Genomic DNA, 13948 nt, shown 5'->3' with positions numbered 1-13948 from the left:
GTTTTTTTTTTTTATCAACCTACGCAATTTTAAGGTATTTACAGCATAATCTCCTCACAGCTGGGGGAGCTGAGGATTAAAACATATGGAAGCCTGAAGATTTCCCATCCTTCAAGTCTAACAGGAAGAGTCCATCCCCATTTTGAGCAGTCAGGCTTGGTGTGTGCGCTCAGGTTCAACATCAAGACGAGATTCATTTACCTATTTTGTTTAACACATTAAAAAATTTCTGCCTACTACCCGACTGCACAAACTGAACTGGAAGTGTTCCTCTTGCTGAATTGATCATGTTAATGTGTCCAGAAGTATGATTTCCATTCTCTGTCTTCCATTTTCTATCAAAAGAAGCGTCAGTAAACAATCTGTGCGGTTTTCCTTTTTTCTACTTCTCTACTGGGTTAAATGAAGAAAGGGACTACTAAAGCGCCCTCACTGGCAAATGTTCTGTACTGGAGTTTTTACACTCTCGCTGGCTGTCTATCGTCCTCTTAGTGTTTTTCCATTTCATGTTCTGACAAGAGACGCTGGTTTAGCTGTTCAGTACCAGCAGGAGGGATATACCAATACTAAACGGATTTGCCATGTTTTAAAATGCCCCCTGTGAGTTTCCCATTACCCTGACAGTGTGCCGCAAAACCTGAGGTTTCAAAGGCTTTATTTTGTGTTTGTCAATAGAAGAGAGTGCCGTGCAGAGAAGAGAAGAGAGAGAGATTAAATACTGCCGAATTTTGGCCAATGTCAGTTTGGTTTCTGGCAATTTGCAAACACTAATATAATGGCAACTATTATGATCAGACAATTGTGGTGTTGAAATCTCAGAATTCGGATATCTTACGGCAACATGAACACCACGATGCACAGCCTCAGATGAAATCTTTGCATCTCCTCAACAACGACGACTGATAAAATTACACAGAGTGGAACTGAGGCAGATCAACTGAAAGGCTTGCAACTGTTTTGCGTCTTGTAGTTCAATACTAGTACTAGCACAATATTTACTGCTGGTGATTTGTACATGCATGCAAGTCTGCATACAGTATGCAGTGCAGTTCACTATGTGATGCGAGATTAAAAGCCACCAAAAATGTGCTAAGGCCATTTTTATTTAACTTTTACTGCCCAAAACACGTACAAACAAAGAGATAATTAATTTCATTATTATATTTGAAATATATATACTCAATGATGATGGTTTAATCATTTTATATTGGTGTTTACCTATTTTTTGGGGGCCCCTGCCAGTTGTGGGCCATTGGAATTGTCCTAACTTTTCCCCCTATACGGCGCCCCTGATTAGAGGACATGACCTCAGTGTCCTCAGACTATATATATATATATATATATAAAAGTATATGGAATCTGACTAATAAATTACAATAAAATAAACTGAGGTTGCTGCACAATTTCTCTCTTTTTTTACAGTCGATATTTGTGTCGTAAACATTAAATGCAACAATGAACTCAAATCTGCATTAAATAATACAATCAGTATAAAGTTTGTATTAATGTTGAATGAATTGACTACATGCGATTTGAAAGAGATCACCCACAGTGACTGACCAACAGAGAAACAGTACAGAAATCTACAGCTTCATAAAGCTTTTTGTTGCAGGCTGTATCTTAGGGCTGAGTGAGCCATAAGAACTTTACAAAGTGATAATATGTCAGAGCTTCACAGTCTGTTTGGACTTTTTTCTGCTACGTAGTGGTCAGAAATACGTTGATGGCACAAAATAATGAGTGTTGTTTTAACGGAAGTGTTACAATGAGCGATAACTGTACGAAGAGTGAGGTGTGACAGCAAACAGAAAGCAAAACTGATGCGTGGTGAGCTACTCTCAGTATTAGCAGTTCGGGCACCATACGTGCTGAGAAGATAAACACAAAGAAGCAAATATCTTTTAACAATCCTGTTTCTGTGTGAAGTTGTAGCTTCAAAAGGTCAGTTTTTAATTAAGGAGAACTCCTACAGAGGAGGTTCTTAAATTATTTAAGTTGTTTTGTTATTTTTTTATATGCAGCTGTCATTTCTTTAGGATTTATTTGACATTTATAAATGATTCTCTTTTGTTGATGCAGAACAAAGAGTGAGTGAGTTCAGGGCAGATGAGTAAAGAATGGCATATTAGCTTAAGAGTGGTTGAAGATAATCCTGCTTTCTCTGTGATCTCATCTCTTCAGTGTTAATAGATGTTACGCAGAGGGGAGCTTTCAAGGGAGAGATCACTGTGCAGGTTTCTATTATGGTGACATCTCCTGAGATGGCACGCATATCTAGTGCCAGCTTCGCTTAACAGGGCAGGGAAGCTGGCGGGAAGTTTCAGTTTGAAAGATAAATGCTGGGAAGGTGCAGTGAAAGAAAAGGCAGGGTGTACGACTGACTAATTGTGTTTCAAATTGGGTCTTTGAGTGCACAATGGGGGATGGGATTGCTCTGAGCTCCCCACTGAAGCACCCAAGGATGAGAAAGTTGTCAGATTTGTAGGTCAGGCTGCAGGGGTTGTTGTTAGGCAGACTTGCTCACGGCTTCAGTTGTGACAGCGGTTTGATACCGGACTATATTTGATGGAGGGTGTTGTTGAGTTTCGATAGCTGTCAGCCTGACCCTGCGCCTCAGTTCTCTTTTTTCAACTTTCACATCACCTTGTTGTTTCTCTTGCACGTACACATAGAGTATTTTACACTCTGTGTTTGGATCTTCTTTGTCTACACTTAGCTGCTTTTCTTTCTTTCTGACATGCTGAGTTTAAATCTTAATTGATTCCACAGTGTTACAGGGAATTGCAGGAGTGTATCCTAGTCCCATCTGGAGCTTATCAGAGCCTGACCCGGTTTCGGTGTGCTACGTTAGTGTGTAACTCCACTGGGACCTGTCCCCTCCTTGTGCTGACAAAGGGAAGAAGGCCACAACCGACCCATCTTAGCCCAGCTCGACATAGCCCGACACAACCTGACAACAATCCTGCCTCATGCTGCCTGCTCCACAGAACTAAAAGTTGCTTACACTACAATTTCTTCCTCCCTTTCCTGATTGTAGGTCACTTGGTCTTATTCCTCCATTTTGGAAAGAGCTTCCGGGGATATTTTGCCCTACAAAAAAATAATTATCTTATCTCCCTAATTCCCAATTATTATGCACAGGCTTATTTAAGAAAAAGGATTAGATTTTCTCTCCTTTTTTTTTTTTTGGGTGGCTGCACCAGCGAGCAGGGGATGAATTCGATGTGACACTCCTCTCCTCTGCTTGCAGTGAGGGGGGTCCTACACATGGATGAACTGGGGGAGGAGAGAGCACAGTGAGGCTGTCATGTAAACCGTCTCCTCTGGGGCCACCTCTCGGTGCGCGCTGCTTCCTGCCTCAGGTAGAAGCCTCTCAGTGTTGCTGCTGCTGAGGCGTCAGGCTGCTCGCTCTCCTCTCCCCTCCTGCTGAGAAGGCAACAGCTCCACTCTCAAAGCACTGAAATGGAGAAGGTAAGCTGTTTGCTTCAGCGTTGTTTCCTATCTTGATCTGAACAATTTCTTCTCTTCAGACGCAGCTAGAGATAAGAGGTTCTTTGTTTTTTTTGTGCAGCAGTTTTTGAGTTTGCACTGTTGGTCCTGTGACTGAATCCCTTCAGGGCATTAGACGCTTCTTTCTGTTAGAGTTGGCATGCTTCCTGTGTTTGTGTTGCTCTTCTCTAACCCCAAACAACATATTAGATATTAGGAGGACTCCTTTGGACAAGAAATAGGGTTTTAAAAGTGGATTTTCTCCTGAGGTGCTGTTCACTCCTTCTGAATTGTTATTGATACAGAAGACGAATGTCCTAACAGGGATTAATAAAGTATTCCTTAGGTGAAAATGGCTGTATCTTGCTAGATTTATGTCACAGCTTTTATGCGCTTTTATTTGCTCATATCTTAAACAAAATCAAATGAGGGGCTAGAAGGAGTTTTATCATGTCTGCTGATAATAAAATTACAAAATCCCATTCCACAGATTTTGTTTTACTCACATTCTCCTAAAAGTCTCTGAGGCATCTGCGTGCATCAGAACAAATAACACCTCTTGGAAGTGTGATTTTAGCCCAAAGTAAAGTAACAACGTAAATGTTTCTGACATATGCCACCTTATCTTTTGATCACACAGGCCTGTCTGTGTGAAAGAGTGTGTCCTCTGTGTATTTCAAACACAACAACGTTTTTTTTTCTTTGTGTGTCTCTTTCAGAGCTGCTCAGAGTGTTCAGAGCCGACACTTGCGCAGAGTCTGTGTACACTCTGCAACAAGTGGCTATGTTACCAGTGCACAGATGTGCATCAGCATCAGCGAGCCCCTACCACTTCCCAGTACACAGAATTGCACCCACAACAGAGGCCCAGTGCCACCCAGCGTCCTGACCTGCACCAGAGAGGCTCCAGCTCCCTGCCTCCCACTGGACAAGGCAAGATATTTACATGTTTTAAGAGATTGTTACCTCCATTTTCCAGGCCAGTATGACAGATTATTAGTGGGGCTGCACAGTCTGTCTCTCTATCTGTCACCCGAAAGTCTGTTTTGGTTTCCTTTTCTCCCCTCTGGTGCTTTGTTTGTTTGTTAATCATGTCTCAGCAGGAAACCACTGCAATGAATAATGCATGGCAGTAGCAATGGTTGATAATAGTTCCTGGAGATCCCTGTGTTTTATTACACCTCTCTTTAACACGTGGCCCAGATTCTAAAGAGCTGGTATGATTTCATTTTTGCTAAGATTAGGATTTTTCTATTTAAAGACCCTCAAGTATGCCTGCCAGCTTTTGTTCCCAGCTGCTTTTTGCAGGTCTGCATTGCACGAGTTGTCAAATCATAACGAGTGCGTCCTTTATCATCTTTATTGTGATGTGGGAGTATTACTGTTTGGTTTGTGTACTTGTGTGAGAAAAGCTGTGTGACTGCGCTGACAACCAGGATGTGGTCAGTCAGATCGGTTTGATGCACATAGGGTGATGCTCAGCTCTCTACCACAGAGATCTGCGATGATGTGCAGGCAGGAGGGGGGTTGGCTGAGGTGAGCCGGCCAGCAGAGAGCAGTAGGGCTGCGTTCATTTGCCTCATCCAGCTATTGTTAGATAGATGTTCTGTGGGCCAACAGTTTCTACAGTGACCTATTTAGAAATATGCAAGAGATATTTTTGAGGATGTGTATCAGTATGTGCACATGTGTGACTGTTGCTGCATCAAAGGCAGATTGGACAGCATTGAAATATAGTTCACTAACATTTTTGTCACTCAAACAAACTTAAACAAAGTCTCATTGCAACCTCATCTTGCAACCTATTTCCAACCATTGTTCTATCGTTTTCATACCAAAGTGAATACTGCCAATCTGAACACTGCATCTCATCACAGTTTACTTTTATCCACCCACTGCTCCACTTGTAGCACTATGTAAAAGTTTCATAGTCTGCTCATATGATGAAAAAATATAATAAGTGTAATAATTATAAAAAGTGTATTGCAACAAATTAGACTTTTTCCTTTCCTTCCTGTCATTGTGTTTGTTTACAAAAAGAAAATATAATCCAGGTACAATGTATAGCAGAATATACAACTGAAATCTTTGACTGAAAGCTTTATATTCAGAGTCATTACAGGGGTCCAATGAGCAAAAGTCAAACCACATCCAAAATGGAGGGTTTCGATCTGTGTTCTACCTGTATGGTAAACATGAAGCAAAGTGCCAGCAGCCTGTGAATGTAGCTTAGCACAAAAACAGAAGAGTCAGCTGTCCAAAGTTAACAAAGTCCATCTACCAGCATCCCTTAAGCTCACAAAATAATATTATATTATATATTTAAGTTATATCATGTCTGTTTTATTCATACAGTGAAGTATAAAAAGTTTGTCATAATGTGCTGGTCTATTTCCTTGTAAGATGCTCTGGGTTCATTGTATTTTACAGAACGAATGCTTTAACGACACTGAGACAAAAGTGATAAATATAAATAACACATTAGCAAGACACGGGGGCCAGTGTGAAATGCTGCATGTGTTTCGAGCATCTAAAAGAGCAATGAAATACAAACTGACATCCAAACCAGTCGTACAATCTATCAAACAAACTTCCTCTTTTAAACTTAAATGAATGGCTGCTTGTTCGATTATGTGATACCCTCTTGTTAGCAGCTCGTATTGTGTTCCCTCACGTAGACCACATGTGCACATGTGATGGCCTTCCTCTAGCCGTACGTGTGAATTGCTCGGAGACTGTTGCTAATGCTCTGTGCTCTCTCTCCCCTCTCTCGCCTCCCTCCGTCTGTCTTTTAGGCCCGGGGTCGTATCCTTGCTCCCTCCTCATGTGCCACTCTCACAGACAGGAGCCCTTGGAGCTGTTTTGTGAGTCATGTGACCTTCTGTGCTGTAGCAGCTGTCACCTGTCCTCCCACAAAAACCACAGGTCAGTCCTCAGATGCACAGCACAAGGGCACTGCTGAGAAGGGCTAACCGCAGGTTAAAAACTTCCACTGAGCAACAACCTGCTTTAACTGCCTTGTCACTTTTATCATCTGTATCTGCATACACTATCCTTGGCCTGCCTAATACTTATTAAGTATTCATGCGCTTTTGTTTTCTGTGATGTTTCGGTACAGTAGCTGCCTCTAAGGTCACCTGCATAATATCTTGTCCCCAAGGGGAAACAAATTTAATTCTGGTGTTTTTTCATGCCCAAAGAATAAATTAGTGAACTTTCTGTCTGGTGGATGTCGTGATCTTCCATGTGTTCAGGGTGGTGCCGATCGGGAAGGCTCTACAGGATCAACAGTGGCTGTTTGAGAGCCTGATGGTGCAGGTGGAAGAGAGGAGGTCTGCAGTGGAGAACAATGCTAAACAGATAGAGGACAGGTTGGTTTGGACTCACACAAAGTCATATTCATACCAGTCCAAGCAGTCTGAGCAACTTCTGCCACAGATGGTTAATAATTAAAGTGTGTTTGCGTGAAATATAGCAAGCTAATGCATAAATTAGTGTGTGAAATGCTCCTTCCTTATTCTGCATTTGGGGGTTTTCTGCCGGGACTGAGGTATTTATTTTCTCCTTTCTGTCTTCATAGACTTCATGGAGTAAAGATTGCACACAGGAAGGCAGAGAACCAGATTAAAATGGCAAAGATGATTATGATGAACGAGCTTAACAAACGAGCCAACCTATTAATAGAGCAACTGGAGGTAATTACTTTCTTTCTTTTTCTTTCCTTCTTATCGTTCAGCCAGCCGTGAATCTACATGCAAGGAATCAGTAACCACCGCGATGTAATCAGCTCTGAAAGCAAGCAAATGAGAACCCATAATAATCTGTCAAAGCTGCTTAAGCCAACTCTTCAGGAACTACATCTGTCAACAACAACAACAAAAAAAAGAGTCATTGATTTAGCCCATAGTCCAGCCATGACTCTCTCTGTGTACCAGTAATTACACATAACTGGATGTATTTTTATGGGGTTTCTTCACAGAAAATCTCAGAGGACTTCCAGCAACGTCTGGAGGACCAGCTGCAGGGGGCAATAGAGACATGTGGCCAGTTGGACCATGTTCAGAAGTTCATCACCTGGGCTACGACCCATCACTGCAGAGGCCCGGTGCTCTTCAGCAGGGCTCTGGTACGGACAGGACGGTCAACATATGTCCACTGTTTTACTGTAACACACACAGTCACATTCGGAGGAAGTCATTCTTTTCTGTGAAGCAGCAACACCCCAAGTTTGATTCTTCCTCTTTATGTTTAGAGGGGAACTCCACTGATCACACATGTAAAGTTTACTAGACACAGGAAATAACACTCAGTTTGTAAAAACAGTGGACTTGCAGTAAAGTTGCAGTAAATAGAAAATTATAAACTGTGAGCGCAGAGTTTGGAAGACGCAGGGAGGGTTTATTAAATGGTTAGGGTAAGATGATTGGACGTGTAGGATCTTGTATTTTTTGAGCTTGACAAGGAACAAAAAGTCACAATATCTTGGCCTCATTTTAAAAGAGAGAAGAGAAGCAATACTAAATATCTTGAGAGTTTTATTAAATGGCTTTCTCATATACTTGATTCTGATTGGCCAGTTATGGCAATATACAGTTTGTTATTTCTGAATAACAGACTGCTGCTATGGAAGACATAAAGTAATTTTGAAATAAATAAACATAATTTTGAAATCAATATTTCTTGTAAAATTAGAGATTTCTTCAGTGTAATATGCACGATAATTTACAGCATCAAGAAGTTTCAAAATGCACCTGTTTTTCGTCTATATAAAATATATTTTTTTATTTCAGATTTCACTCCAGATGCAGCAACTGCTTGAGCCATCACTCAACTCAGACTCCTGGAGTCCTGTCAAGATAAAATTCAACTGGGATGCCAGTTACTGGACGAAGCAGATTTCCTCTCTAGGTAAAATGAATGATGGTTATGTGACAGTATTATAAGTGAAATTCCCATTATTCAAAATGAGATTGTAACTGAAAAAATGATGCAATGAAAAAATGTAATGCATGAGAATAATTCAATTAGATTCAGTGAATTTTCTGAAATGGATGTCAGTCTACTGCTATCAACAGACCATCTCATTTAGAATAACCTTCTACAACATAGTTGAAACTAATTATTTTATCTTTTGCATGTTGCTTTATTATGAATAATATTATTTGCATGACATGTAACGTGTATCAGAGCTCTTAATCTAACTCTTGTTCCTCTGCAGGCCAGCTGACTGTTGAAGGAGGAAACTGCATTTATCCTCAGGGCTTGGCCTGCCCCAGTATTCTGAGGCCTCAGCCTATCACCTGTTTGGCTCTGCCATCTGTGTGTCACAGAGGACGGGAGCCGGCCTGTGGGTACCCGGCCTGCTGCGAGCCCCAGATGTGTTGCCTGCACAGCATTCCCTCTCAGCCAGATCTGTCCAGTCTGGACAAAAGTCAGCTGGAAGCCACACTTTATAACTCCAGCTTTGGTCAGTCTGCACTTATCTCTGCCTCCTTGCACCCGAGCCAGCAGCTCCAGAGGTGCTGGGATCCAGACAGTTCATCGCAATGTCCTCCCCCTTCATCACCTGTCCCTGTCATGGGACCCATCCAGCTCAACTGCAATCGAGGATCTACATCCCAGTTGCAAGCTACTGCTTCCCAGTCACAGTCTCAGATGAAATCTTACGTCCATCACCAACAACAGAGACAAGTTCCTCCGGACAGTCAGGCTCAGCCAAATGCAGAACATAGCAGGCAAGGCCAGTGTCAGGGGAAGCTGCCGACCAGCAAAACTCTGCAGCAGGATCTCAGCCACACTGCTGTGGACAGAGATGTGATGAGTGGAGAGATCTGGGAGGAGAGACGCAGAGTGGAGGAGGCTCGTGGACAAAGGGCGGCAGCTGAAAGCAGAGAGCTGCATGACGAGGAGCTGCAGCAGGGCAGGAGGGAGCAGAGTCCCGTTCAACAACAGCAGCCGGCCATTGTTCCTCCTGCAGCAGAGCTGAGGAAAGAGCAGCAGAGGAACAGACCTGCACTGATGCTCAAAGACCACAGAGATGGCAGGGTGAGAGCATAAAAACAGCTCCAAATTGATTGTTAAAGGGCAAAAATGTTTACTGAAACAACAGTAACTTTGCTGGGAATTAAGTCATTATATTAACAACTAAAACTTCAAATACACCAAAAATATATTCAAAGTTAATTGTTGACCTTGAACAGTTAATCTCACTACAAGATCCTCTCAGCTTTCAGTCATATCATTGTAAAGAAACTTTTATATGTCACACGCACAAATTAAAAAATAAGCATTAACATTCAAACATCAGCATTATGCAATTAAGCTATTAGCTGTTATTACTGGGGAAGTTAATACAAATTTCACATAAGCTTATTCAACAAGAGACAGACTCAATTTAAGCATCAGTTGAAGTGTACTTATGCACAAGTTCAACTTCATTTTTTTGCCTATTGATGACAAAACTTGCGAGCAAAAACATTATTAAACATTACACTTGACACAGGAAACTGAAGGATGCATGATGTACGACATACAAAAACATACTTGTCTAAAAAATCTGGGATAACTTTGTATGGAAATGCAGCTAGTGAAAATTCAAAAATGAATATATATATATTACGTTTGCCATCGTTAACTACTATAGCAATATATTTCAGCCAATATAAGCAGATAAAAGCTGTAGTTGTAGCGACATAGTTGCGAATGTTGTTTTTTTCTTTTAAAAAAAAAGGTGTTTTTGTTGGCAGCTACTGTGAGATCAAAGCAGGACATGTGGTGGGATTCTCTGCACGGTTTTTCATTTCACACGTGGTTCTGCAAAGTTTCTATGTCCTCAAACAAATTTCAGCCCAACTCACAACTCATGACTTGGTAAACCACTCAGCGCTCTGTTTACACATTTCTCAAAAGCCACAATTTATCGGTCAGAGTCAGGCCTGTTTCCTGTGAAAACAGATGTTCAAACGCACTGAGACAAACACAAAGAACAAAAGACAAAGGCAACAAAGCCCAATTCAAAACTTTTATCACGTAATGACATTTACAGTTTCACAGCGTAAGGCTCTATCATCATCATCATCATCATCAATATGGCAGAAACCGAATATGATATTCTATGCTTTTGTTTGTGTAAAATCGTTGTTCCCTTCGAATGTGCCTTTTATATCTACAGATGTTGCAGATCCTTTTTGCACAAAGTCTCTACAGTAATGGACAAACTGCACACTGGCTCTACATAGTACCTTTAGTAAGTTAGTAGTAAGTTTTCACCTTGACACTACGAAGGAGATGCCACTAAACACTGGTCCTTTAAGTCAAATCAAAAGTGTAAACTGCTTATTTCATATTTCTGAAAGTTTATGTGAGTGTTTGAATTTGAGGCTGTACTCCGTTTAAATTAATATCTGTAAACGACTGAAGCTAAAGGAGCACTTTATGTTAATGCCAGAAAGATCACGTTCCTGCAGTTGACAGCTAGCCCGAAAACAGATGGTGCAACAGAAATGTGCTCCTGTTTTTATGAAAAAAGGGATGATGGGAAAACAAAGAGATGCTCTGACAATTATGCCTGAGCTGTTCATAGCGATGCATCTGAAAAAACCAGGAGAGGAGAACGCTCTTCATCATAATCACACTTGATGCCAGAGTTTGAGCAGCTACATAATCACCTCTCAGGGTGCGCAAACACAAAGATGTATTATATTTGAATTTTCAAGTCAAAGCATCCGAAAACGACATAATACCACTTGGGCAAAGTCATTTATGTATTTAACCTGTCTTTAATGAGTCACTAAGGGAATAGAGGGAGCTGCCAGGTTGATTTCAGTTCTGGTTTGCACTCTGAGATTAATTCCTACACCCCCTTGCATCGCTCCAGAGAGAAGGATTATAGTCTATTTTCCTTCACAGTCTGTATCCTGCATACCTATCCCAAGGGGCATGGATCAGGTAAGTGTTTTAATCGCATGATACTCAGGAGCACATGCTCAGTGGCAGCCCGGCCTGAATATGCATGATGGTACACTAGAAAAAGAAAAGAGGGACGTGTTAAAAAAAACTTGATGTTAAATGATTTGTCAGGCCTCCTGCTTACATAGCAGCTGCAGACACAGCTGAAGAAGTTTAAAGGAGCTTTTTTTTGGGGGGACACTTTCATTAGTCAAATTCTAATATGAGAGAGTGCGTGAGAGTGGTAGAAAGTGAGTGCCTGTTCTGGTTTAATCAAAGGGCCACACTGCAGCCCTGATTGTGAATTTACATATGATAATTGGTGTTGTAACCAAACCTTTCATTGCCTGTATGATAACAGTAATATATGCAGCTGTGTGGGCTATTCTTCATGTTTGTAAGGATTGAGTTGTTTTGAATTAGTCCCAGCATAGGCTCTGAGTGATGTTTTTTTGTTCATTTAGTGTGTGCGTCTATGTGGGTGTTGTTTCCATAGCACACATCCCACTCATTTTCTCTCTTTTCTGATGTTAATGAAATGAACAGGGGTGTCTCTGCATGGGATGCAGCTTGAAGCCCTGCTCAATTCTGTATGTTTGTGTTTCTGACAGAGATCCACATCCCTGGAGGTGCCGGTGACAGCCCACGAGTGTGTATCTGACGTGCCGAGCACCAGGCTCAGCCCTAGTTTAGTGTGCACGAGGAGGAAGAGACGCTCCCAGAGCATCCCGGCAGAACTGGCATCCCCGTCCACCAGCCCTTACTCTGAAAGGCCCACAGGATGCACTCGTGGTGTAGAGGCAGGAACTGCAAATAAGGTAACCTGGTGTCACTGCCTGATTGGTACTACGCATGTGTAAGAGATGTGAAGTAAGGAGGATTGCTCACTCATCAGTTACTTCCATCATCAGCTCTGGAAAATAAAATCCGTTAGGATGCATTTTATTTTTTTAAAAGTCCTGACTTTCCAGTGTTAGCTAAGGTAGCATTAATAACTATGTCACTTTTGCCAACATTAGCTAAGTTATTTAGAAACTGTTGCCCTTGCCCTACATACATATGACTTACATATATATGTGTATACAGTGGATGTGGTGAACATCATCATAGATCAGTTCAGGTGGTGAAACCCTGCATCAGAATATAATCACACAGGGGGAGGAAGTGCAGCTCATGTGAGTGCTGACGTTGCAAAGGAATATTAGGAATATCCTGCTATACACAGCGCCACTGAAGTCCACAAGAATATATTACTCTGTTTTTCGGCTGCAATTCACTATTGTTTTGATTTTTCATTAGTCTGCGTATAATTTTCTCAGTTTTTCAATGAATCGTTTGATCAATAAAGTTCCAGTGCTCTGATTCAGAGCAGACAGGAGTGGTTGGGAAAACAATCCCAGGACATTTCATCCATGTTTAATGAGAATAATGCCAATTTTACACATTCTTATGGCTCCAGAGAGAGCTCCATAATAAATTGCCTCAGGTGACATCACTTAAGTTAGAAGGTTTACCAGACCTCTGTAGTGTGCTCCTCATCTCTTCTTGAGGCCAAATCAGCTTCTACCAGCAAACTGTCTTTCTAAATCTTTTATTGGTATTTGTTTGGGCAAAGTCATGTCAAGTAATTTGTACTAATAATGCAGTTCTGTCATAGAATTTTTTACCCTGTTTTACATAACTTGTCTTTTTTTTTCAGTATACCAGTATGGATCCAAGACAGAGGCGAGCTTCAGATGGGGTGCTTTGTGTTGTCAAAGAAACTTCGACTGACACAGTGCCCTTCAGAAGCCACCGGTCCCCTCTACTGTCCTATAAGACGGAGCCAGGTGCTGGAAAAATGTATCATGACATTTATATCTGACTTATATCCTCAAATATACACCAGGCTCATCATTTCTCTCTTTATTTTAATTTAGATCATTCGTTTACTTATGTAGATGAAGAGGTTGATTATGAGGCGAAGGAGCAATGCAGGGTGTCAAGAAACGGCCACAACAGGTGTGTGATAGTGGTCAAGTCAAACATCTGTCCATGAACAAATCCTGAAAATAAGATGAAGTTCTAACCAGTCGTTTGTCTGCTTGCCTCTTAAGTGTCACAGATGCTCAGAAGGACTCGGGAAGGCCCAGGGTTCCAGTGGTTTGCTTAGAGCGTCTCAAAATACTTGTGTCTCAACTCCCCCCACATGGACGACGGCAGAGTGACCCTTTACCTGCCAGCGGGATGGAGAGGAGCGAAACTCTCCCACAGCAGAGAACGTGGCACGATGCAACACCTGAAGTACGTTTCATTTCTTTGTTTTTAGAGGAGAAGAGACTTTTTTTTAAAAGAAATAGTAGCAAATTTCTTATGATAGATAATAAGAATCATAATAATAAACACACAAGCTAATTTAAGATACTGATTATCCACTATTATTATTGTATCCATGGCAACTTGCGCTGTTACGTGATATAATGCCATATTATAAACATGGAGTAAACATTCATGTCAAGTTCCTGTTCATTCA

The 13948-nt window shown here is 41.3% G+C and overlaps 1 protein-coding gene across 2 annotated transcripts in view; it reads left to right on the top strand.

The window, feature by feature from the left end:
• Positions 1-13948, top strand: part of trim66 (tripartite motif containing 66) — a 29600-nt gene that overhangs the window by 11399 nt on the left and 4253 nt on the right. Inside the window, exons 1-13 of one of the 2 annotated variants that reach the window (XM_019276422.2) lie at positions 1854-1941; positions 3251-3471; positions 4209-4422; positions 6285-6414; positions 6744-6860; positions 7070-7184; positions 7469-7615; positions 8280-8397; positions 8708-9534; positions 12048-12254; positions 13136-13265; positions 13356-13437; positions 13533-13719. In XM_019276422.2, coding sequence (XP_019131967.2) covers positions 3463-3471; positions 4209-4422; positions 6285-6414; positions 6744-6860; positions 7070-7184; positions 7469-7615; positions 8280-8397; positions 8708-9534; positions 12048-12254; positions 13136-13265; positions 13356-13437; positions 13533-13719 — 2283 coding nt within the window. In that variant the 5' untranslated portion in view covers positions 1854-1941; positions 3251-3462. Of the gene's footprint in view, positions 1-1853; positions 1942-3250; positions 3472-4208; positions 4423-6284; positions 6415-6743; positions 6861-7069; positions 7185-7468; positions 7616-8279; positions 8398-8707; positions 9535-12047; positions 12255-13135; positions 13266-13355; positions 13438-13532; positions 13720-13948 lie in introns of those variants that run through there. The other variant, XM_010731005.3, reaches the window with a different exon arrangement.

The sequence above is a fragment of the Larimichthys crocea genome, chromosome VIII, assembly GCF_000972845.2.
Source record: "Larimichthys crocea isolate SSNF chromosome VIII, L_crocea_2.0, whole genome shotgun sequence".
NCBI classification, from domain to species: Eukaryota; Metazoa; Chordata; class Actinopteri; family Sciaenidae; genus Larimichthys; species Larimichthys crocea.
This window is presented reverse-complemented; position numbering and strand designations above follow the sequence as displayed.